The sequence below is a fragment of the Fusarium poae genome, chromosome 4 (genome assembly GCF_019609905.1).
Source record: "Fusarium poae strain DAOMC 252244 chromosome 4, whole genome shotgun sequence".
NCBI lineage: Eukaryota > Fungi > Ascomycota > Sordariomycetes > Hypocreales > Nectriaceae > Fusarium > Fusarium poae.
In genome coordinates this window covers 5,908,091-5,932,358 of record NC_058402.1, presented here as the reverse complement: position 1 = coordinate 5,932,358, position 24,268 = coordinate 5,908,091, and the positions used below count along the sequence as shown (strand labels likewise).

General features: G+C 48.0%; 10 protein-coding genes and 2 non-coding genes across 12 annotated transcripts; 5 read left to right on the top strand and 7 right to left on the bottom strand.

Annotated features, from left to right (window-relative positions):
* Nucleotides 1-81: 81 nt before the first annotated feature.
* On the top strand, nt 82-2,010 carry FPOAC1_012008 (uncharacterized protein; the record flags this gene model as incomplete). Its single annotated transcript, XM_044856373.1, has 1 exon — nt 82-2,010. One exon carries the CDS (start codon nt 82-84, stop codon nt 2,008-2,010), a length of 1,929 nt encoding a protein of 642 aa, XP_044703686.1.
* A 415-nt stretch (nt 2,011-2,425) lies between these two features.
* FOX2 (bifunctional hydroxyacyl-CoA dehydrogenase/enoyl-CoA hydratase fox2) lies at nt 2,426-5,343 on the bottom strand (the record flags this gene model as incomplete). The annotated part of the gene is made up of 5 exons (XM_044856372.1): nt 2,426-2,717; nt 2,764-3,788; nt 3,837-4,633; nt 4,686-5,112; nt 5,185-5,343. 5 exons carry the CDS (start codon nt 5,341-5,343, stop codon nt 2,426-2,428), a joined length of 2,700 nt encoding a protein of 899 aa, XP_044703685.1.
* A 1,027-nt stretch (nt 5,344-6,370) lies between these two features.
* Nucleotides 6,371-7,311, top strand: FPOAC1_012006 (uncharacterized protein; the record flags this gene model as incomplete). Its single annotated transcript, XM_044856371.1, has 2 exons — nt 6,371-6,662; nt 6,716-7,311. The coding sequence occupies 2 exons, from the start codon at nt 6,371-6,373 to the stop codon at nt 7,309-7,311; spliced, it is 888 nt and encodes a 295-aa protein (XP_044703684.1).
* A 348-nt stretch (nt 7,312-7,659) lies between these two features.
* Nucleotides 7,660-9,066, bottom strand: FPOAC1_012005 (uncharacterized protein; the record flags this gene model as incomplete). The annotated part of the gene is made up of 1 exon (XM_044856370.1): nt 7,660-9,066. The coding sequence occupies one exon, from the start codon at nt 9,064-9,066 to the stop codon at nt 7,660-7,662; it is 1,407 nt and encodes a 468-aa protein (XP_044703683.1).
* Nucleotides 9,067-10,481: 1,415 nt separating this feature from the next.
* On the top strand, nt 10,482-12,295 carry FPOAC1_012004 (uncharacterized protein; the record flags this gene model as incomplete). The annotated part of the gene is made up of 3 exons (XM_044856369.1): nt 10,482-10,761; nt 10,808-11,434; nt 11,484-12,295. 3 exons carry the CDS (start codon nt 10,482-10,484, stop codon nt 12,293-12,295), a joined length of 1,719 nt encoding a protein of 572 aa, XP_044703682.1.
* Nucleotides 12,296-12,896: 601 nt separating this feature from the next.
* On the bottom strand, nt 12,897-12,968 carry FPOAC1_012003. The gene has a single exon. It is a non-coding gene; the product is annotated as a tRNA-Arg (tRNA).
* Nucleotides 12,969-13,591: 623 nt separating this feature from the next.
* On the top strand, nt 13,592-14,982 carry FPOAC1_012002 (uncharacterized protein; the record flags this gene model as incomplete). The annotated part of the gene is made up of 2 exons (XM_044856368.1): nt 13,592-13,678; nt 13,864-14,982. 2 exons carry the CDS (start codon nt 13,592-13,594, stop codon nt 14,980-14,982), a joined length of 1,206 nt encoding a protein of 401 aa, XP_044703681.1.
* A 207-nt stretch (nt 14,983-15,189) lies between these two features.
* Nucleotides 15,190-16,683, bottom strand: FPOAC1_012001 (uncharacterized protein; the record flags this gene model as incomplete). The annotated part of the gene is made up of 2 exons (XM_044856367.1): nt 15,190-16,541; nt 16,593-16,683. 2 exons carry the CDS (start codon nt 16,681-16,683, stop codon nt 15,190-15,192), a joined length of 1,443 nt encoding a protein of 480 aa, XP_044703680.1.
* A 2,345-nt stretch (nt 16,684-19,028) lies between these two features.
* FPOAC1_012000 lies at nt 19,029-19,124 on the bottom strand. Its single transcript has one exon. It is a non-coding gene; the product is annotated as a tRNA-Ser (tRNA).
* A 408-nt stretch (nt 19,125-19,532) lies between these two features.
* FPOAC1_011999 (uncharacterized protein) lies at nt 19,533-20,233 on the bottom strand (the record flags this gene model as incomplete). The annotated part of the gene is made up of 2 exons (XM_044856366.1): nt 19,533-19,872; nt 19,926-20,233. The coding sequence occupies 2 exons, from the start codon at nt 20,231-20,233 to the stop codon at nt 19,533-19,535; spliced, it is 648 nt and encodes a 215-aa protein (XP_044703679.1).
* A 1,610-nt stretch (nt 20,234-21,843) lies between these two features.
* Nucleotides 21,844-22,589, top strand: FPOAC1_011998 (uncharacterized protein; the record flags this gene model as incomplete). Its single annotated transcript, XM_044856365.1, has 2 exons — nt 21,844-22,124; nt 22,187-22,589. 2 exons carry the CDS (start codon nt 21,844-21,846, stop codon nt 22,587-22,589), a joined length of 684 nt encoding a protein of 227 aa, XP_044703678.1.
* A 347-nt stretch (nt 22,590-22,936) lies between these two features.
* FPOAC1_011997 (uncharacterized protein) lies at nt 22,937-23,644 on the bottom strand (the record flags this gene model as incomplete). The annotated part of the gene is made up of 4 exons (XM_044856364.1): nt 22,937-22,993; nt 23,047-23,191; nt 23,242-23,442; nt 23,496-23,644. 4 exons carry the CDS (start codon nt 23,642-23,644, stop codon nt 22,937-22,939), a joined length of 552 nt encoding a protein of 183 aa, XP_044703677.1.
* Between the last annotated feature and the right edge of the window lie 624 nt (nt 23,645-24,268).

The window sequence follows — 24,268 nt, the reverse complement described above, 5'->3', positions numbered from 1 at the left end:
CCAACTTTGACGCATCATCACCACCGCCATTATCATTCCCAACCCGACACGGCACTCCCCACACCAGAATGAGCAGCCGCCATGGTGTTTACTGGGCTGCTCAACTCCAGCGATAGAACCCCTTCGGTCCGGTCCAAATCGAGCGAGTCTGATCTCCACCTCCAGCCCGAATATATCTACGATGAAGCCCAGCTACCTTGCCTCCCACCTGAGAGGCCTGATCTCCGCGAGCTGAACAACAGCCTCGAAGCTCTTGCCGCCGTGTTTCCAGACGTACAGATCGAGGTCTTTAGAGAGCTGCTATCCAACTTTGACGGCGAATCTCGACTTGCCCTCGTTGCTGACGCCCTCTTAAAGAACAGGGTTACCTGGGTCAAGGGCCGTTGGAGAGTACCCGACAAGGAAACGGCCCGGCCCGAAACTGTTCCAAAGACCGAAGTATTCAAGAGCAAGGAATACAAAAGAGCCGTACAAAACCTGGCATGGCACGAGTTCAAGGGGTTATCGCGATCTACCATCAACGCTGTTCTCGCCGAATCCAACTATTCTTACCTCGAAGCTCGACAAACCCTCGTCACGCTATCTTCCAAATCATGGCGGTTCACCATCTCGTCGCTCTTCTTTAGACGGAAGCCTGTCGCTACGGGCGAGGCAGAGAACCACCCGCTAGTATCATGGCGTTCAACCGGTCAAGGATCTATCATCCCCACCATTCGGACAACGGGTAGTGCAGAGCTTGACCGTGAGCTGTACAATATCCTGGTGGCCCCTCTGAAAGAGAAGGATAGGATAGATAGAGAAGGGAGAGATAGAGGCCTGGCTATGATTCTCAACAACGAAGAAGCAGAAGAGGCCGAAGCAACGCACGAGTGTGTCTGCTGCTTCACGTCAGCAGCTTTTGAAGAGTTCACCCACTGTAACCGCGAGGGTCATTTAGTCTGCTACCGATGTGTGCAGCACTCAATAAAGGAAGCTGTGTTTGGCCAAGGCTGGCAGAGCAGCATTAACCCGGAAACGGGAACGCTCAAGTGCCTCTCCGTCGACGGTGATGGTTGTCCTGGGCACATACCGCCTGATCACCTTCATCGAGCTATGGAAGAAGAGAAAAAGGGCGCAGAAATATTGCACAAGCTTGACCGTCGGTTAGCAGAGCACAGTCTCCTGGCAGCAAATCTGCCCTTGGTTCGATGTCCTTTTTGCGACTACGCCGAGATCGACGATATATATACGCCAGCTCACGAATCTGCTCTTCGCATCAAGTCGGATAGTATCTACAATCTTTTTGTCCTCATCCTTTGCATCGGGACCCTCCCTTTCGTCTTCCCCTTCGTTCTTATTTCTTCCTTCATATGTCTCCTCCTCAGCACACAGCAGTCCTTCGGTGACTACATTTCAGTTGAGTGGTCCAAAGCTCTGAACCGTCACCGTCGTCGCCGTCGCGGCACAAAGTTCACATGTCAGAGTCCCGAGTGTGGTCGTGCATCATGTCTCTCATGTCACAAGTCATGGAAGGATATACATGTGTGTAATGAATCATCGCTCGTAGCTCTCCGCACGCAGGTCGAGCAAGCCATGAGCATGGCCATCAAGCGCGTCTGTCCCCGTTGTAACACCTCGTTCGTCAAGAATGCAGGTTGTAACAAACTTACGTGTCCATGCGGCTACAAGATGTGCTACGTTTGCCGTGCCGACCTCAGCGATGAGGGATATCGCCACTTCTGCGACCACTTCCGCCCCGAAGGTGACGCCAGGCAATGTAAGGAATGCGATAGATGCAACCTTTGGGAGTCGGAGGATACAGAAAAGGTCCTGCAAGCTGCGCGAGAAGAAGCAGAGCGCAAGTGGAAAGATATGGAGAACCGGGAACTTTCAGGCGTCGAACGTGCATTTCTCGAGACAGGTGTTGCAGGGAACAGGATGGATGTGAGTGTTGAGCGTGTGTTATTCAGTGGCAGAATTCCTGCTCTTGCAGAAATTTTTGATCTCATCGTAGAAACGGTTTTTGTTTGAGGATATGATACGGTTGGGTTTACGAATTAACGGCGTATGACAAGATGGACAAAGAAAGCCTCGCAGACAGCGTTGGCAGAATAAATTTGCATACATTTGGGTACTGGGTAAGGGGCGTCTTGCGGTTTATATAAACAACTTTATTCTTACAGAAGCGGTATCGAATTAGCGTACAAGATTGGCCAAAACAGGACATGACTAGGAACATATCACTCGATTACAATACAGCCTTGATTCGTTTTTTATATTTGATTCTGGCTACACATGCAGAAACAATTCAATTCTGAGATTGGAAGGTCAAAACGAAAGTCAAGACCTTTCCGCTATACAAGAACATGTTTCAACCTTCGACCAAGACATTATGATATTACACAAAATCCCATTTCAAAACTCCATTAATGACTCAATGTTTTGTTTAGAGCTTGCTCTTGCCGTCGGTCCTGAGCTCAGCAGCAGCACCGGCAATAGCGGGCTTGCCAGTCTCCTTGACCTTGGACTGGAAGATGATCTTGTTGCCCTCGCGCCACATCTCAGTGACAATTGTCTGACCAGGGATGACAACACCAGCGAAGCGGACCTTGATGTTCTTGAAAGGACCGAAGCGCTCGTAGACAGCCTTTCCGGCAACACCGAAGCTGCAGAGGCCGTGGAGAATGGGGGCCTTGAAGCCACCAACCTTGGCAAACTCGGGATCGATGTGGAGAGGGCTAGAAATGTTAGCTATGTTTCGGACAAATTGTGATGGGAACTTACTTGTAGTCGCCGCTCAGGCGGTAGATAGCAGCCTGGTCATCGTGTGTAGGGGACTCGACGACGACATCGGGAGCGCGAGCAGGGGGCTTGTTGGCAGCAGTGGCAGCACCGCGGTCGGCACCACGCTTGGGACCGCCCCAACCACCTGTACCACGGAGGAAGATGCTGGACTCGTTGTAGAAGACATCCTCACCAGTGTTGGCGTCAACAGTAGTGGTAGAGCTTCGGGCAACAGAAGCATTACCCTTGTCGACGACCTCGAGGAGGCGGCCTCGGCTAACAAGGCGAGCGTTGGTAGGGATAGGGAACTTGCGGATCTCGAGATACTGCTCTCCATGAAGCAACATCATGGGGGAGAAGTTGGGCACAATATCGTCAAAGTTGAAAGGCATCTCAGCGTTGAAAGGAGGGATGACACCGAAAGTGGGAAGAACCTGGAAGTCTTCAGCGCCCTCAAAGACATACTTGAGGTCGGTGCGCTTAGCACCAACACCAAGGTTGTAGAGGATGACATCTCGCTCCTCAACCTTGTACTCAGTAGGCTTGCCCTCCTGCTTGACGGTTTCGGCAATGACTTTCTTGTAATCGGGTTCACCAGAGGATTCCTTGGCCTTGCTTGTGTTTTGCATGTTGGCCATGATCTTCTCGATCGAGTCCTGAGACTTGGTAGGGTGATCAGCGCGACCGTCGAAGGTGACGATGTCTTTCCAGTGCTTGACAACCTCCTCGGGGACGAGAGGAACGTCCACAGGGAAGCCATGGCCACCGGTTCGCTGCCATCGAGTCTGTCCGCACCAGCCGCTGCCAACCTCGTACAAGCCACCAGTGGGGTTAGGGCACTTGTCACTACAAAGAGCAAGGACAAGAGGAGCAATGTAGTCGGGCTTGAAGGCCTGGACCATCTCTTCAGGCATAATAGTGGCAGTCATGGCAGTACCGGCGTTGGGAGCGATAGCGTTGACATAGATGCCATACTTGTGGCCCTCAAGAGCAAGCGCGCGAGAGAATCCAAGAATACCACATTTCTATCATTGTTAGTGACTGTCAGAAAACAATTGGTGAAGTCGACTTACAGCAGCAGCATAGTTGGCCTGGCCAAAGTTTCCGTAAATACCACTGGTCGAGGTGGTGTTCAGAACGCGGCCATACTTCTGCTTAAGGAAGTAAGGCCAAGCAGCCTTGGTGACCTTGTAGGTACCTCGGAGATGGACGTTCAGGACAGGGTCCCAGAGCTCGTCGTTCATGTTGGAGAATGCCTTGTCGCGGAGGATACCGGCATTGTTGACCACAATGTCGATGCGGCCAAAGGCATCAACAGCAGCCTTGACGACTTTCTCACCATCTTCAGCTGAGGCCTTGACACCGACGGCCTTGCCGCCAAGCTTCTTGATCTCAGCAACTACGGGCTCGGGGTCGGCCAGATCGTTGACGACAACTGATGCACCATACTTGGCGAAAGCCAGAGCATAAATACGACCAATACCAGCACCACCGCCTGTCACAAGAGCGACGCGGCCGGTGAAGTCGGGGTTCTCGCCTTGCTCAGCAGGTCCCATCTTCATGGAGTCCTCGAGCAATGTGAGGAAGTCGTTGGGACCTGTGGGATATTGGGGGTTGGAATAGTCAACGACCTTGCCCCAGTTCTTGATGACAGCTCCGGGGGTGTAAGAGTCGTCAGCCTTGAGGAGGAGACCACTGGAGCGCTCCCATCGAAGCTTAGCCATGTGGCCACCACCAACCTCAAAAATACCACCAGTCTCCTGTGTGTTGTTCTTGTGAACCAAGGTAGCGACCAGGGGAACAACCCACTCGGGCTTGAGTTGCTCGAGCACATCAGGAGGCATGATGGTCTCAGTCATTCTGCTGGCAGCTATCTGACGTCAGTATGTGAGATTTGGGAGCGAGGCGCGTTCAAAACATACCGACAGGCGCAATAACGTTGGCCAAGATACCATACTTGATACCCTCCTTGGCCAGAGTCTCTGTGAAGCCGACCATGGCGAGCTTGGCAGCAGAGTAGTTGGTCTGACCAAAGTTGCCAAAGAGGCCAGCAGCCGAGGCGGTGTTGATAACACGACCGTACTTTTGCTTGCGGAAATGAGGCCAAGCAGCGCGAGCGCACTTGTATGAACCCTTAATGTGAACCTTGTAGATGAGATCCCAGTCCTCGTCCTTCATGTTCTTGAAACTGATATCTCGTAGGATACCAGCGTTGTTGATGAGAATATCGATTCGGCCGAAGGCGTTGATGGCGGTCTCAATGATGCGCTCGCCGTTCTCTACTGAGTCGTAGTTGGCTACGGCCTTGCCGCCAGCGGCTTTAATCTCGTTGACGACAACATCGGCAGCCTGTCGCGACAAGAGTTAGCTATATGCGCTTGCGCCAGAAGGAAACTGTGTGTTGCGAATGGCATTACGAACCTTTGATGAGTTGCCCTCGCCCTTTGCAGTGACACCAAGATCGTTGACAACGACGCTAGCACCGCGTGAGCCGAAGAAGGTGGCATATGCCTTTCCAAGACCACCGCCAGCACCAGTGACGACAACAACTTGTCCGTCGTATCTCAACTGCTCTGCCATGATGATGTGTGATGTGATATGCGACAGAAGGTGGGTATATAATAGGACACGCTTGATATGATGAGGCAAGAAAAAGACAGAAGAGTTAAGAGGATGAGGATGAGGACGAGGATGATGTATGAATCAAGAACGGAAAAAAGAATTGGGGAGGCAGCGCAACGAGCAACTCTTAACAAGCTTGGGCCGGGCCTGGTCCTGGTTGCAACTCAAACATACCGGGACCTTGTGAAGGGGAAGCCTCGGCTTCTATGGGGTACCGAGGGGACTCGTTGCGGGGAATACGCTAGGCCGAGTTTGGAAACGGACTTGGTTCACATGTAAAGAAGGACAAAAGACAGATGAAGTCATGTGTAGGAATAATTAGTTCATGTCACATGTTTTTATAAAAGAGGCTAAGAGTACAATGTAAACTGCCCGGGGAAGAAAGACAATTGGATGTGAGATCTGGGGTAGTTACTGGTTAGGTTGTACAGGGTAACAGTGAGTCTCGTAGATGAAGTCAGATGATAAATAAAATAGGTATTCTGAACACCAAGTAGGTATGTATCAAGTGTTGATACATTCTAAATTGAGCCTTCAATTGCTATTATTTGCTGTTGTTTATGTTGTTGTCAGTCCATCTCTACCTACCTAACTACCTACTACACAGTCTTCTGCCGACCTCTCATACCGACCGGCTACGGACAATAAACCCTCCCCACATATGGCTCTGTCTAAACTCCCCGCAAAATCAAACCCGATCAAGGCCAAGGTCAAGTCCAAGACCCAGACCCAGACCTAGACAGACCGGACCACAAGCAAGTCTGATTTGCTGATCCCTCACTAGCAGCGTCATATTCTCTTGTGTGTCTCTCTCTCGGCCGTGAATTGCCCGACCAAAAAAATTAAGGCAATTGACTGACAATATCACACTCAATCTATGGCTGCACTACCACTCTCGGACTACCTCTCACATGCAATACCCTCCTTATCCTTATCTTGATTATTATAAGTACTTACTTAACTTGGATTAACGACGTCTCTCATCATGGCTCCCCACTTCGTTGATGATAAAACTGAGATTTGCCTGCCCTTCATCCTCGCTCAGCTCAAACTCCACCGCGAAGAGTCCCCCGACCGCCCCTTTGTCATCGGTCTCAATGGCATCCAGGGCGCTGGCAAGTCTACCCTTGTCAAGTCCCTGAGCAAGGCCCTGGAGAGTCAGAATGTGCCGACTCTGGTCTGTAGCATAGACGAATTCTACCTCACTCGCCAGGACCAAGTTGCCCTGGCCGAGTCTGACCCTGAAAATGCCCTCATCCAGCACCGCGGGGAGCCTGGTAATCACTCCCATCTCAACTTATGGCTAAACAAACAATCCTAACAACCACAGGAACTCATGACTTGCCCCTTGCAAAAGCCTTCTTTGAGGCAGTATTAAAAGGAGAGCCCACAAAACTACCAAAATATGACAAGGCTATCAAGGGAGGCAAGGGAGATCGCCTTCCCGAGTCTGAATGGACTCTCGTAAACCAGCCTGGCCAACCCAAAATCCAAGCCATTATTCTTGAGGGATGGTGTGTAGGCTTCCGCCCTCTAACACGCGAGAGCGTAGAAGCAAGACTCAACATGCCCAACCGCACTCTCAAACAACACAAACTCGAGCATCTCCTATTCATCAACGAGAAACTGTCAGAGTACAACAGCCTCACAGATTCCTTTGACTCCTTTATTCAGATTGACGCCGAGGACCTTGGCTACGTTTACGGCTGGAGACTAGAACAAGAGGATCATTTGCGTGAGGAAAGGGGCGACCCAGAAGCCGGAATGTGCTCGCAGGAGGTTGTCAAGTTCGTTGACGGCTATTATCCTGCTTACGAGCTCTATACCGATAGAATGCGAAAAGGAGTCCTAGCCAACCGACCGGGCCGGCAATTGCGGATGGTGGTAGGCCGTGACAGAAAAGTAAAACATGTTCGCAGAATCTAAAAGGAGGACGACATACTCAACCCAAACACACAAAAAAGAACACTCTAAAAATCCATTACGACTAGACATTAATGAACCACTTACGGTCATGAACCGTTTCAATAGAACCACCAGATTTCTCCTATAAACAATATGACAACTTCTCTAAACTTTGGTAATCTATAATCAAGTATCTACAGGGTTATAAATGATTCCAGAACACTCTTCATTTTGTGTGCACTCTCGCAAACCATTTGAAAATATCACGCTCCCAATGTCAAGCAAATCAGCCTCAACTCCATCATAATGCAGTCATATCGGTCGTAAAACTCATTCCTCCCAAAATTCCGTCGGTAAAGCATACATGTTTTATGAAGTCTTATCCTCCACTACTCGTTGACCATCTTGCTTCATCCTGGAGAGCTTTCGGTCAACGGCTTCTGTTCTAAGACGAACAGCCTCCTCACGATCGGCCGCTTCCTGCTCAAACTCCTGAATGATCTTGCGCTTATGTCTCCTCGACTCCATAAGTCGTTGCATCAAACCGCTAAACTCACTCACAAACCAATTTCCAGACGTTTCCCAATTCTCAATCGACATATTGGAAAAGAGGTCATGTTGCTCCTGCTCTTCAACATGACGGAACTGGTCCAACTTGGCCTCTATGTTTTCAGAATTAACCCCAGTGCCCTTTTGTTCATCCTTTGATGGATCAAAATCAAAAGGTTGCTGTTGAAGGGTGTTAAATGACATAGATCTCAAAGCAGAGTCGTTGTACTCCGGGTCTGGGCGGCGTCGTTTGTTGTCCGGGCGGTTCATTCTTGGAACTGGAATCACAGCAGCTGGTACGCTCTCTAACATTGTTCGTTGGATCACCGGCTGGGCAGCCCTAGGCCTAGGTGTCGCATGCTCCTCCTCTTGCGAGGAAGTTTCCCCATCCCCATCGTCCATATGCTGCACGGGGGGCTGTCGTGTGATCTCGTTTCTGTGGTTGCTTTGCCATGGCGTCTGCTGACGCTTGGGAGATGGGCTCCTCACCCGATTCGCATCAAAGGCTTCTGAACGGCCACTGTGTGATTTTCGAATCCTCACTTCACGCATAGGAAGTCTAGAGTCAGTTCTTGCTGGTGATTCGAGGCGAGCTCGCCCATGATCATAATGGGTGTTGGGTTTTCCATGTCTAACGTTCACGTTGTCCTGAAAGCCATCGCCCATTTGGTCAATACTGTGTCGTTGAGGACGACTGATCACATTCATGCGAAGATCATCTCCAACGGTGAATAAATCACTTGTTGGCACAGGTCGTTGGAATCGGTTGCGATCAGGTATTCGGTGTGGTGGAATGTTTTTCTTGAGATCGTGAGTTAACTCGGGCCCAAGCTTAACGGGTTCAGCAGGCTCGTTATATGGGGTAGTCAGGCCAGACTCAAGGAAGTTCTCATCAAGTTGTGAGCCAGAGAAAAGGTCCGGTCGACCGTTTGAGTTGGTCTTTCCACGACCATTAGGAGAAGATACCACTGAGAGCTGCGGTGAACGGGGTGGTGGTTGGCTAAAAGGGTGATTTTGTCTTGGAGGCGCGGTGTTTCTACCACCAAGCCCCTGGATCTCCCTTGGAAAACTGGCAGGGCGAGACATAGGGGCTGGAGGCGGAGGAGCATTATGTTGCGGCTCTACGCTCGATGACTTGATGTCCACTTGTGGCTGAGGCTCATTTTTTATGCCAGCATTGGCAAAGGCCAGTAACCGACCGCCTTTATCCTTTAAGCTTGGTGGCATTGTATGATTTGCTTGGTTCCATGTAGATTTGTTCCGGGAAGGTTGAAGTGATGTCGGAGCGCTTCCCGTTACGCGATGGCCTTTCCCTTTTTCGACAATGGGATGTTTCGTCGGTTCGTGGTGTCGCATAGGCGGAGTTTATTGCTGATAGTTGGGAAAGAATGGACCATTTGCTTGAAAGAGGTCGATTGACTACGCTGAAAGCAAAAACAGGGTTCGGAACGAAAGAAACAACTGGCGAAAAGGGTGTTTGGTATTCGTGGTGAACAAGCTTGCGTGCGCAAACCTGGTTCAGGTGTTGATAGAGTCAAGTCGGGTATGTTTATACAAATTCGCAGTCGCGGTTTCACCTTCCATGCCTGCCCAACAGGGGTCGCGCTCTGGGGAAAGAACGATGCGCCTATAGAGTCGCGACGTCAGGTGACGTTGGCGGGGTGTTCAGTGAACATCAATGATTACCTATACCTAGGTAGAGCTACCATCCCTGCATCTTAACAACTTGACTTACACAAGCTTCAAGTCAAGAGTTGCTCATCGACCTTCTTAGAGTGTATTAAACCACTAACCAAAATTCATGAGTGGCAAATCCCTCTTCTTCGGATGATACACAATATTGAGGGCCAATGCATCGAAGGCCTTCGAAACGACCAGGCCGTAGTGTTCGGTCTCATTGGCAGTCGTCTCAAGACACTTCGGCTAGGCTTTGAGGGAGACATTCCGTTCAATCTTGATCCCAGGTACCATATTAATTTGATTCTACTGTCGTCGTTGGATTTCCGGTGATATCGCCTTCAGCTACGATGTTCAAGGCCCAGCCGAACCAGCAACGGAAAGACAACATCGGACGATCCAAATCATACGTTTTGAATGAATATCATGGAAAGCTTGGGCATGTTGAGTTTTTTATCGCTTCCGAGGCGTGATTGACTGTCTCGTGAACTCGTGTTGACGTATCGGGTACTCCGAATGCTGCAGCAAGCAACGACCATGCCATCAAGACTAGGCATACTAAGCTCTAATCGCATGAGTACTCTACTTGTATCTATGAGTCTCTGAAACATATGCAGAGGGATACCGATTAGTCACATGAAATCTCGAATGCATCTCGCGTGAGCCGTTCAATTTTCGACGCCATGAACAACTCGGACCGTCCGATGGACCACCATGCAGCGCTATGGCTTCTCAACGCATTTCACGACCTCTTACTGGAACTTAGAGAACTCTATGTTCCACGTGAATCAGAATTTATGCCGCTGAGACCGGTTGAGACGTGTAATGACCAGACGATGTTTGATCTCTAAAGCGGTTATTCCGCTATTGTCGTTTCTTGAGATCCTATAAAGAGATATGTCATTGTTGCAGTATGGTTTCCTCCAAGCCCATCATTAAGCACATTCGATCTCACATTATCCAATATGCACAGTATCGCATTATATTCACTTCTCTGCCTTGCCCTGGCTTCATGTTTGAAAGCTCTGCCTGGGCCTGTTGCCCGAAATCCACGGAAAGGGCCATGTTCTGGCAATACGCCCTCTACTCGAGATCACTGGTGTGGATATGACATCCACAGCGATTATTACTCTGTAATTCCGGATACTGGCGTTACGAGAGAATACTGGCTGGAAATCAGTGAAATCGTCTTTGCTCCCGATGGAGTCCCGAGATTCGCCCAGGCCATCAATGGAACAGTACCTGGTATGATTTCTTTCAAAGATCCACGGGCTATTATCTAACATCTCAGGCCCAACAATATTCGCTGACTGGGGAGACAACGTTGTCGTTCACTTGACGAGCAACCTCAAGACTTCTACTAATGGCTCATCTTTTCACTTCCATGGCACTCATCAGAACTATACGAACTCTCAGGACGGCGTTGTTGCTATCACTCAGTGCCCTATAGCTCCTGGCTCTTCGGTAACATACAGATGGCGAGCGACTCAATATGGCACTTCATGGTATCACTCCCACTTTGGCCTTCAGACCTATGATGGTGTCTATGGCGGCTTGATCATCCGTGGCCCAGCAAGCGCCAACTACGACGAAGATGTTGGAACTATCATGCTTAGTGATTGGTCCCACCGAACTGTTAATGAGATCCTGCCTGAGGTTCAGCGGAAAGGCCCTTACCCGATGGACAATGTCCTCATTAACGGTACCAACACTTACAGCAAAGGAGATGGGAAGAACCAGACTGGCGAGCGGTTCAAACTGGACTTTGAAGAGGGGAAAACACATCGACTACGTCTTATCAACACTGGCATTGATACCCTCTACAAATTCTCCATCGATCATCACACTCTCAAAGTTATTGCTGTGGACTTTGTTTCTATCAAACCATACGAGACTGACCATGTCAGCATCGCAATCGGTAAGCCTCCTCTGACTGTTCTCTTTCATTACCTCCTAACACTCTTCAGGCGAGCGCATGGATATTCTTGTTACTGCCAACCAAGCTTCGAAAGCATCATCTTTTTGGCTCCGTGCCATCCCTCAACTTGATTGCACCAAGAACGCCAACCCACAGAACGCTCTCGGGATTGTATCATACTCTTCAAACAGTACGACACCTACAACCAAGGGACGAAAATACGATGATCACTGCGAAGATGAACCTTATGAAAGCATTGTACCTATTGTTCCCCATTCCGTTGGTCCACCGGATATGGAAGTCGTCGAGAATGCCAACCGATCCTGGAATTCGGATGGTATAATCAAGTGGTCCCTTAACAGTACCACCATGATTGCTGAATGGGACCACCCTTCACTCCTTAAGCTCGGTCACAATACCTCATTCACCGAGTCAAACGCCGTGATCCGCATTCCAAAGAAGGACGCGTGGGTTTACCTCGCCATTGAAACGGAACTCGATATTTCCCACCCAATCCACCTCCATGGCTTTGACTACCACATACTCGCACAGGGCGTTGGACCGTATGGTCCTAATGTCACACTCAAAACAGACAATCCACCACGCCGCGATACTGCCCTCCTCCCTGCTAAGGGACATTTGGTGATTGCTTTCCTAACGGATAATCCAGGCGTGTGGCTTATGCACTGTCACATAGGGTGGCATGCCGCAGAAGGATTTTCCATGCAATTTGTTGTACGAGAAGACGAAATTTCCGGCTTGGTGTCAGACCAGGAATATGAGGACATTGAGAAGGGTTGTAAGGCGTGGCATGACTTTTCGCACAAGATGGAGATGGAGCAAGACGATTCAGGCATTTAATGAAGTTTATGAATTATGGATATGGATATGGATATGCACGTTATGAGTTTAGACTATATGGTAGACGTCTTATGACTTTGACATGAATATGATTATAACGCCTATCAAAAGAGGAAGAATAAGAGTGCTAGAGTGTGTTTATCTTAGTAGTTTCTCGAAGTAAACGGTGTACTAACTAATCAAGATTCAATGCCCTCTATCAACTTATCGATAAACACAACTCTGCAGACTGACAAAACACAGGTACTATTGTGGAAGTTCAAATGCTTGGTCATAGATGCTATTCGGCTATTATTAGATAGATTCTAGCTTAGGTTATTTACAATACTGAAACGTTTGCCTGGTGCCTTCATTTGTTATATGCATGAAAACTGAACACCGCAGGAAAGCAAACCAGGTTTTACATGGCGTGTTATCTATATTAACGCAACTATTTTACACAATGCTCTTGTAAATGATGTCTTGATAGACAAGTGTATATATAGTAAGGCCATGTAAGTCATCTAACGCTAGACGTCCAACCCACAAAAAAGGTCTGCGCCAACCCTCCCCCACAACAGAGGATCGACAGATATTCGACACCAACATCAAAAAGAGATCTTGATCACGCTGGGGATCGAACCCAGAATCTTCTGATTCGTAGTCAGACGCCTTGCCATTGGGCCACGCGACCTTGGATACTAAAAAGTGTCTCAATTTGATCTTATGATCATGGGTTACCCGATTGACGTTCGCCTAATGATATCGCGAGTTGCTGTTTGGTTTGTTTCGAGTTCGTTCTGCCGCTTCATAGTCTTCTGAATCGTATTCCATATCAGACGATGTCGTACAGCTTTCAGGTGAATCGCAATGGCAAAAGTAAGTTGGTGGTAATGGTCTTGGACAATCTTTCACTATGTATTCTTGACTCCATTCTGCGGAACTTAGATAGTAGATAGTTTATACATCATCACATTGTTTCATTGTGGTTGAAGTACCTTTCATCCGCGTGAATTACTTGATAAGATCTGTTCTTAAACAGTATTATTTCATTATATATATCCAACATCTCCAAATATATTCCATTATGATTCGCTTTCTCTGAATGGTACCTAGTAGAAGTACATGTAAGTAACTTGGAAGTGCGATGCAACGACACCAGCACATCAATAGCCAGTGTTCTTGTACAGTCACAATTCGGAGACAGTCCTTGCCCAATTACTTATCGAGGATATAAACATCAAATCTTTACTCTGTTAATTATCCAATATCTTGAAGGCCTTTTCCATGATAACATCCCGCCCCACATAAATTGCGATGACTCGCCCCTCCGGCGTCGGCCTTATCAAGCAAAAGTGGCTATACGTTAACGGCTTAAAGAGCAAGAGCTTCGCAATCCCCTTCGTATCTCCAACTCGTAAACACTCAATTAGATCAATTAAACATCCAATGGCACCCTTCAACCTCGAGACCTGTGCTAGGCCAAATATTCTGGCTCTCCAGCCTTATCGCTGTGCGCGAGAGCAAGTTGCCCCTCCCCCGCATCGACACAGGAGTGAAGACTGACAATTCCCACCAGCGATTACAAGGATGACGGGACAAACATCCTCCTCGATGCTAACGAGAATGCGTACGGCCCTTCACTGAGCTCGGATGTCGCCAACAAGGCAGCCAATGGCGTCGACGTTGACCTGCTGGGCCTGCACCGCTATCCCGATCCTCACCAGGAGCCGCTGAAGCAGCTGCTTTGCGAACTACGCAACACTCATGCCCACACAAACAAGACACTCAAACCAGAGAATCTGTTTGTTGGTGTCGGAAGTGATGAGGCCATTGACGCTCTGCTGCGCTGCTTCTGCATCCCCGGAAAGGATCGTATCCTCACATGCCCACCTACATACGGCATGTACTCTGTGTCTGCGCAGGTCAACGATGTGGCACTGGTCAAGGTTCCTCTGCTGGAGGCTCCTTCTTTCAGCATTGACGTGTCAGCTGTCCTCGACGCCTTGACAAACGAGCCCAACATCAAGCTCGTCTACCTTTGCTCGCCTGGTAACCCTACCGGTTCACTTCTCGCCAAGTCCGATGTTAAGCAGATCCTCGACCACCCCACATGGAACGGAGTCGTTGTTCTTGACGAGGCTTATATCGACTTTGCCCCCGACGATGCTTCTCTCGCGGAGTGGGTGACTGAGTTCCCCAACCTGGTAGTTATGCAGACTCTTTCCAAAGCGTTTGGTATGGCTGGTATTCGCCTTGGTGCTGCATTCACCTCGCCTCCCATCGCTCGACTCCTCAACAGCCTCAAGGCCCCTTACAACATCTCAAGCCCTACGAGTGCTCTTGCGTCATACGCTGTCTCCGAAAAAGGCCTTGCTATTATGCGGGACCACCGCTCTCGTCTGCTAGAGCAGCGCAATCGACTTATTCAGGAACTCCCCAAGATTCCTGGCGTTGGTCGTCTACGTGGTGGCACCGAAAGTAACTTTATGCTTTACGAGATGCTCAACTCGGCAGGTGAGCCGGATAATAGCGTTGCGTTGGCCGTGTACGAGAAACTTGCCGAGGGCAAGGGTGTGGTTGTGCGATTTAGAGGTAAAGAGCACGGATGTTTAGGATGTCTCCGTATCACAGTCGGCACAGATGCCGAAGTGACAAGATTCTTGGAGTCCTTGAAGTCAACGTTGGCTGAAGTAAGAGGATCCTAGACCACGACAAAGAAACGATAAAAAGGCGTTTGAAAGTTAGATCTAGATTTCTAGACGTAATCTCGTGAAATTATAAAGGCAACGCTCGTGGGTATGAGCGTTTTACAAGAATATTAGTCTTTTAGACCAATCAATAATCAATCCATAGCCCGAACGCCTGTCCATTCTATCCCGTTCAAGATCTAACGAATCATCAATAACTTTTGTCTAGGCGAATCCCAGGAATGTGAGGACAGTTACAATACTGAACGACGCAAGGACAAGATCAGCCCGGTACGAACCAGCCGCATCCTCGCTCTTTGTAGGTTTAGGGGCCGAGTCAGACGTTGCTGATGCCGTCTCGGCGGTATCGGAAGCCGATGGGGTGCTCTTAATCTTGGACTCGTGAACGTCCATGGCAGCCCAGTCCGTGCTACGAATGACCTTGATATCATCTCCCTTGAGCGGTGCAGGCGCTTTATCCAACAACAATCCCTGAACTATTTCAAGAGCGCACATTTGCTGACCGAGGCCAGGGTTTCCATCATAACCTTCAACATACCAGCGCTGACCACACTCACGGCCTGACTTGCCGCCAGTGCATGTTTGGACAGCAGCCTTGGCACTTGGTAAAAGGTGGTCATGGACGTGAGCCTTGAGGTCAGGTTGCATCTGGACGGAGAGGTACATGAAGCGTGACAGGTAACCCTTGAAGGTTTCCATGTCTGCCGTGCAACTCATGACGGTCTCGCAGGCGGCTTCGTACATGACATTGGTGACATTGCCAAACGGCGCGAAGAACCAGTCGGTACCTTTGAGCAGATTCCTGCTACGCTCAGCCCACTCTGGCTTCCCGGTGTGGTTTGCCATGACAGCAGCTCCGTATAGGTAGATACCCTGAGTGTAAGTAAATGAGTGGTAGACAGTCTTCTGGCAGTTGTCCTTGGTATCAGTGCCGTCGTAGACGTGATAGTTGCGGTGATCTATGAAACCAACTTCCCACGACCAGTCCCAGATCTTGACGGCCCAGTCAAGATACTTGGCATCTCCCGTGATACGACCAAGGCGGGCAGCGAGTTGAAAGAAACCGCCGTTGCTGACTGAGTTCTTGTATGTCATGCCGTTGGGGTTGTCTGGGTAGATCTGCCACAAAAGACCACCATTGCACTTTGTCGCATCCCAGCGACTAACAAGCTGATCAAAGACATTGATAGAAATGTCGAGCCAAGATGGCAGGTCCTTGTTGGGCTGGGGAAAGTTTCGCTCGGCAGCTGACAGGACGGCGTTGCCCCAAAAGAAGAGATCGTCGTTGCCCTCTTCATCGGCATGCTCAGCAGGCATGTAGTTGTGACCCTTTCCGAGGTTTGTAGGGCCCAGAAGGGCTTCGATTATGACATCGTTGTATGAGTAATCTCCGGTGAGATGGTAGTAGTCAAGCATGATGCCCCATAGAGCACCAGCTACCCACCAGTAGTAAGGGTCTTGAAGATCTCCCAAGTCTTTAGGGACCGAGGATATGTTTCCTTTGTAGTAGGACATGGCATCGAATGCCAATGTTCCTGCAACATCCCTGATAGAATCTGAAGTTGTTAGTTGTGTACTATCCAAGAGTGTTTGACTGGGTCACATACCGGGATTTGAGGTGTCGAGTGATTTGGGTGGTGTCTTGGTAGCAGTGGCTAGAGAAGCCAGACTGGCCAATGCTAACCTGCTGAACTTCATTGTCGTTGATGGGGTATTGTGCGTATCGCTCAGCGATGAATCGACTTCTCCTGGAAGTTATGAGTGTGGTGTGGTGCGGTACGGTATGTTGCAGGTCAGCGGACGATGGCTGGGGTTAGTTCTTTTATGTCGAGATTCTCGGTTAAGAAGCTTTATGAATGGGCCAGTTAATGCGCGTGGTTTGATGGTTCTAGCAGATGATGTGGCGATGCTGAGTCTAGTTGTAGTAGTGGTCGAATAAGCGTCTTGTTGATGTTGATGAGGCGTTCAACTTTCAAGAAGTGATAGACATGAAAAAGAGAGATCAAAGTCAAGAAGGAAAGAGGCCGAGGGAGAGAGAGGTTGCTTGCAATACCTAAGTCAAGTAGAAAAGAAAAGAGGGAAAGAAGGACGATGACAGATTTTGACTAAAGATAGGTAGGTAGATAGAGAATGGAATACGAGAACGCAATAAGCTGAAGCTGAATAGACGTTCGATCGTTTTCAGGCTGGTCCTGGCTTGGCTAGACTAGACTAAACGTTGATAGATACAATGGGGGCTAGAGTTGGTTTATGTACTAGACTAATGTATTAATGGACGATGGAAGACTTGGGTACCCTTAGTAGCTTGGTACTTGGTGCATTGCTGTTTTCAGATCCATATCCAGGGAGCATCTCGAGGAACGAATGAAGTACGAGACTAATAAGACTAAGAGCAAAAGAGTGAGACTTTTGGTGATGAGCCTCAGACAAAGTGAACCGTTGAATCATGACCTGCTCATGGGTACAACAATTCTCCTCCCCACACCCCTGATGGTTTCGGCGATCAACCGTGCTCTGTAACCAGTAGAACGAACCATGGTGGTTACAGACATGGGACTTTTAAAGGGCCGGTTGTTTCGAATCACCGCGCGGGTAGTTTATACACGTCAACAAACAATCAACCCCACCATGCATGATGATCGTCTTTTTTTTGTTTCTAAACACAAAAAAAAGCTAGAAGACGATTTGGTGCAGAGCACAAAAGAGTGGATTAGGAAAGGTTCCAGGGGTAAAAAGGCACTAAAACTTCTTAGTTCTTTGGACTGACAGATGTCTTGGGGGAGGGGGATGATGATTGATAGGCAAGCATTGAAAGTTGGAGAGGCAAGGCTTGGCGCCACGATATTCATGCATTTGTCAATCGTTAGTTATTCTTCTGGTTGTAGAGAAGAGTGAATGCTAATATACCGCAAGATCTAAGTGTAACCTTCCATCACTTTTTACCTGCCAGCCTGTGTAACTGTCAACGCTACATTAACGTTACCGCCATCAACCTCCCTTGCTTGAGGCTGAGCTGAGCTGAGTTGGTTACGGAAAAAGAAAATCGTCTCAGAAAAAGACTGAGCCTGACTCAAAGACGAAACATAACTAAACCTCTGAAATGATGAGATCCTGAAACACGGAACACGCCTAGCGTTTCTGTCGATCATCCAGAGGTCATAGTCAGAGATCTAGTCAAGAGATTCATGGCGGTTGTTATCACAAGCCAAAAATTACCCACGGGGTTCAGTTCCATGCTGCATTGAACGTGAAGTGAGGGTGAAAAAGAAGCTTATAGCCAAGCTTTTATCGTCTTGGAGGTGGAGATACATCACACATGGAATTCAGTCTCCGCATTCCCCGTGCATACCTTGTACTCTCTCTCTCTTTTACTCTCTTTTCGACGGTTATGTTTCTTACCGGAGTTTGTTTCCCTTTGAGTTGTAACTTTCATGGCGTGTTAGCGTCTCTTCACATGTTGTCAGTTCTCGTCCGAAACCTTGATACTACCGCTGTTATCGACCCATTGTAGTCACTTGTGATCCAAAACCAACCACCAAGATTCATCTTGATATCCAATAGCCATACTACATAAACAACATTCTTAAGCATGCGTGGCAAATGTTGAACTTTATCTTAATCTTATGACCTAGTAATAGTCATTCTGAACGAGACTGATAATGGACGCACTCTCTGTCACCAAGGATGTCTCTGAAAACAGCCCGCCCTTCGTTTGCCCATTTCCCCATCTTTGCCTCCATTCCCACCGCCGCGTAATCATCAAAGAATGTTCAATTGTCAACAAATCTTGAAAATAAAAATGCTATTGGCTATAAACGGAGTGTTGATATCATTCAAGCCGATGCACATTTCTAAACATGTCATGGACAGTATTAAAGTTGAACATAGAAGAGTCATATTTCTTTCTTGTATTTCTTTCTTGTCATGATGTTCCAAGGTCGGCGAATTTATATTGCCAAGAAGCTACCGCATCCGGTCAATATGAAGATTGACATTCATCAATCTTGTACACCTCAAAACTTCGAGCAAAAGGTAAAAAGAATCGACAACGACAGGATTCGAACCTGCGAGGCCGAAGCCAATAGATATCCAATCATTCTGATTCAAGTCTATCTCCTTAACCACTCGGACACGTTGTCTAGTTTTGATTACATACTGTGCAATTAAAAAAACACTATGTACCTAAAGTGATAGCTTAACCATTTTTCACATTCAGACATCTAGACATGCTGGTTCTTGTCATCAATACTTACAGTTCACGTTTTCAAACTTCTTTATTTCTTCTGTTTTTCTCTAAATCAAGATTATGATAAACAGTCACTCCTCTTCATTCCATGTTCAGATACAGTGCTTAGTGCTCAAGTTATTTAACCATGTTTCTTTTTGTAAATCTGCTCTTTGTTCTTGAATAAAATTGCAATTAACAATACAAGATAACGAAATAAAAACAATGCTCGCTCATGCCTTGCAATAAAATGTTCCGTCATAATTCGTGTCTTCATCAAAAACGTGCTAAGCAACCGCGAACGCAAGCAGGCCATGCTCATTCATAGCCAGCCAGTCATCAGCGTACAAAAGGCTGCCGCGAGAGCGATTCTCATGACTTTGGCATTCAAACTCATTGCCGCACTGCTACCGTCTGTAGCCAACGGTAGCGAAACGAACTCTGTAGGTGTAGTCGAGGCAGCGGTGACAGGGTCAGGATCTTCAGGCAATGGGCCCATAGTCAAGACGCCCCATTCTGCTTCCTTTCCGGTAAAGGTCGATTTCCATACTACCTCAGTTGGTCCAGTGTGAATACCATCATTGTAACCCTTGTCGAAACTAGAGTATCCAGAACATGTCGCTTTAGTTGTGCCCTGCAGACTGCACTCCAAGTTTGCCGTTCTATATCACATTAGCAGAGTGGCAAGATGCATGAGAAAGAGAAAAAAGCATACAGTCTTGATGGGTTAGTTCCATGGAATCGAACGGTATCAGGACCTTCAACAAGAATAAAAGGAAACTCGAGAGAAAGATCGCACTCTGGGGGAGTGGAACCGTCTGTATCTGGACAGAATATCGTGTATGTTGTCTCTTGGGCCTGCTCGTCGCTCGAAATGATGCTACCTCGGACAAGGGACCAGGACTCCTTATCGTAGTATGGCAAGTATATAGGCGCTGCGGTGATAGTGGGAGGTTCTTCCTCGGCGTATGTGACACTATTCACAGCCAGCACCGCCAGCAGAGTTGAGGTAAGTCCCAACATGGTACTGGGCTTCGCTGCACTGTACTGTAGGCTGGATCGTCGCGCGCAGGGATAAAAAAGGTTCGCAGATAGGGCAGTCTGGCCAATCAAAGGTCCTCGAAGTGCGTATCCGTGTAGTGAGGTGCGTGCGAATACAGTACTTTTCAAGGGCTAGTTACTGTTCAGGTATCTGCATTGTCTAAACACAAAATTCCTCTGCTCTGGACGCGAAATGACAACGTGATTGTTTTAAGATGGATGTCTGTTCCTTTTTCCCACTCGTTTGAAGGAGAAACTGGGATGGGACTCGGGAGGGGCCAGCAAAGACGTGAGCCAAGCATCTACGGAGAGTGCCAAGGCCTGGGCGACCGAGGCTGAGGTCTGGAGCTACCTTAACTTGGAAGATGGTGATGTTTGTATATAGAGAGAGGGTATGTATGAGAACGTGACATGAAAGACATGATTGAGATTCCCTCTCTAGAGTCCATCTCGATTAGAGAATTATCGGAAAACCGGCTTCGAAATGTCAGACGGATGAATTTCGTGCGACGTGCCAAGACAGAGCAATCGGAGAGAAACTTTGATGCCAAGATATGATGCCAAGACATTTTTATTATTTTATGCTGCTCATTAATTTAGCCCAAGACAGAGTACTACGTGCCTAGACAAGGTACCAAGCTTAAGCTACCTAGGTATTCTGTAAAGAAAGAGATACATTTCCTGTTACAGACTCACCTCGTTAGTGTGTCCCTTACTTGACCTTGAACTGCATTGAGTCCACCGAGTATTTAGTGCACTACGGAACAACATGGGGAGGTCATTACTCCGTACTCCCGTCCGTCCTTAGAAGCCTAGATCTCTTCTAATACTGCCTACCTCCTCCAACTCGTACGAGAACAAGGATATGACACCGGTCAAATACACACGCTACCACCAATAAGATGAGACTAACTCTATTCAATTAATGCTTCAGAAATAAAGATCAATAGTCTCAACTGTCAAACGCAACCAACAGACACCAAATCATTAGACTATTCCCCGTAGTTAGTATACTTTAAACAGACCTCTTTCTCCACCAGAGATTACTATACTTGAGACTTGCCTGAAGATCAATACCATTTGACTCTGCCATGGCTTCTTGGTTGTAAATCTCCCGCTCCCATTCTCCAATCCTCTGTCTCTTCCCCTGTCTTTCCCCCTGCCCTACGAGGCCCGAGTGGGTGGCACCAGGGCGGATCCTCGGAATACTAAAGCCGTTTTTCATTTCCTTTTTTCACCTCTGAAAAGGTAAGCGTTTCGAGAATTAGCGCTGTCGCTATCTAAGCGACCCCCGAAGGATTCACTCACTCAATTAGAATGATTGGATAGTTGACTCTCGGGCCCTTTTGTCAAAACTGATACAGGTGACAATAGGCAGGCATGAGGTAGTTAGTTGCTGGTGTAGGGAAATTGCTAAAAAGGAGATCGTCTGCTCTCGAATGTCCTGTGTTGACCACTATCGTTGTTTTTGAAGCATCTACAGTCAAGTCAATCTTTTTACCTTCGTTTTTACGTCCAACCCAATACATTCTTTCCAACTATTGCTCAACTACTGCCACTCGTTAATTATAAACAAAAGACAAATATTCAAAATGGTTCGATCTCTTGCTCTTTTCGCTGGCGCCATTGCCACTGTCGCCGCCGCCCAGACAACCACCGTCAACTTCTTCCTCCCCGGATTCGATGATCAACCTCTTGTAGGATCTGTCGTCGCCGTCAAGGGCGAGGCGACTAGTGTTGCCATCAACTGCGCTGAGGGAACCGACCCCAGCGACTGCGGCATCCAGGAAGAGCGCACTATTGTTGGTGGTCCCTCCACCATGGATATCAGCTACTCCTACAGCCCTCCCGAGGAGTACGGCGGTGGTCTCATGTAAGCGTCTACCCTTTTATAGAGTTGGCATTCATGAAAGGGCATACTGACATATCTTTCAGTGATCAAAGAACTGGCTGCAAACTGGACCCCAAGAAGGATGTGGCCTTCTGCTCTGTCGAAGCAACAAACGTCATTTCTGGTGTTACCGAGTCTATGGCCACCTCAACTGCTCTCAGTGGATACAAGCAGCTCATCATGCCCATCACCATCACTGCTGGCGCTGAGAAGTTGAACGGCGGTGACGCCTCTGCCACTGCCTCTGCCTCTGACTCCGAGGCCACTACTGCCGGCAAGCCCAAGGATACCGGTGCACAAGCTACTGGTTCTGCCACTACTTCTGGAGCTGACGCTGATGCCACTCCCTCTCCCGTTGAGTCTGACAACGCTGCCGGTCCCATGGTAACCCAGAACGCCATCCTGGCTGCCGCTGCCATTGTCGGTGGTGCTGCCATGCTGCTGTAAAAGTCTCACGAGAAGGAAATGATGATTTGGTAACACGTTAAGCAGTAATGATATCTAATTAAACCATTCAATTCCATGCCGAATCATATTCATGTCATTGCTGTGAAGGATCATCCAGGGAGTGTGTCTTGTTTATCGTGATAATGTTCCTTTCGACACCTAACTCGGATTCTCAAAACAAAGTAAAGGATAGAAGTTGTACTCAAAGCAATAAAAAAATCAACTTAACCAAATGCATAGGAGCACAGTAAAGCGGTCCAATTTGTTTGACGCATGCAACAACTCAAAGCATCAAAGAGGCAAAGCCAAGGGTATCATGTGCTTGCATAAAATAATGGGGTATCAGTTCAAGTGCGGTCCTCTCTTCCATCGAGCCAGCTAGTGCATTGTATACATCGGATAGACTGGAAAGGGTTAGCTCATGAAAGCTCATACTCTTGTACTTCTCGAATCTCACCTTCTCGTTGATGCGTTGCCTGCAGTACTTGCACTTTTTGGTGTGCTTGATGATGGGCTCGGACGAGGCAAGCTGCCACAAGTGGGCGAGTCCGTACAAGGCGAGACCCAGTACAAGGAAGGATATCATTTGACTGACAAATGATCTACATCTTGTTAGTAACCATAAGGAACAATGTCGAACCTTATCACTAACCCATAAGCCCAAACGACAGCACCGTCATCTTGCGCTTGGTGCAAGGTGTTGTAGCCCGTGGTCTTGTTAAAGTTGGGTCCCTTTTGCAGAACGGCAAACTTCTCCTCTATGTTCTTGTTCAAGGGTAGGATAACGGAAATGGGCGGCATGAGCACGTCGCTCACAAATGACTTGACCAAGTCGGTGAAGGCAGCCGCAAGACTGTTTGATCCGTGTTAGTTATCGGGAGTAGAAATATGGGTCAAACCTCTCACATCAAACCAACGGCGATCTTGAGGATATCATCTTGGAAAGCAAAGTCGAAAAACCCATCCCAGAAGTGCTTAACTCTTTTGTGACCCCGGCCAAGGAGTGTCTCGGACTCGCCAGAGCCGGACTCTTCATCAGGGAAGCGACCAGGCATGTTGCGGTAGCTTGGGCGTGAAGTTCTCCAAAGACCAGACAGCCAGGACATGGGTTACAGTTCGTGAGATGAGATGTTTGATGAGGGGAAGAAGAGTTGAAGGATTCCGATGCTTTCGTTTCAGTCGTGGCAGCCTGAAGACGGGTCCTCGCTACAGGTATTCATCCAATGTCAGTTAGACACGCGCTTCACGCGGTTGATATGTCACTGACGTCATGGGCGTCTAAGCGATTAGCTATAGGGTAATTAAGCCGACAGTACTATCTATCTCTTTGTCTGCATGTTATATTTTCATTTTGCTTGTTGTATGCAGCTGTCGTCTTGTTAGGTTTAAGTACATTATTGTAGTAAGATTATCTGATACTAAGAAGACTGTAACGGGAATGCTCAAGCAGAATGCTCATTTTTCTCAACTAACTACCATAATGTGCTGAATTACATGAGTATTAATCAGGAGGCTCAAGAGCCCAGCTGTAACACCGGCATTCGACCAAAGCGAAGCCCGTGATTAATATTGCTTCCACTGGATCTATAACTTATAAGTATAAATAATGTCAAGAGTTCTAAAATCAGTCATGAACTTGTGGTATTGACAGCCTGATTGGCCAATCACAACCCCAGTAC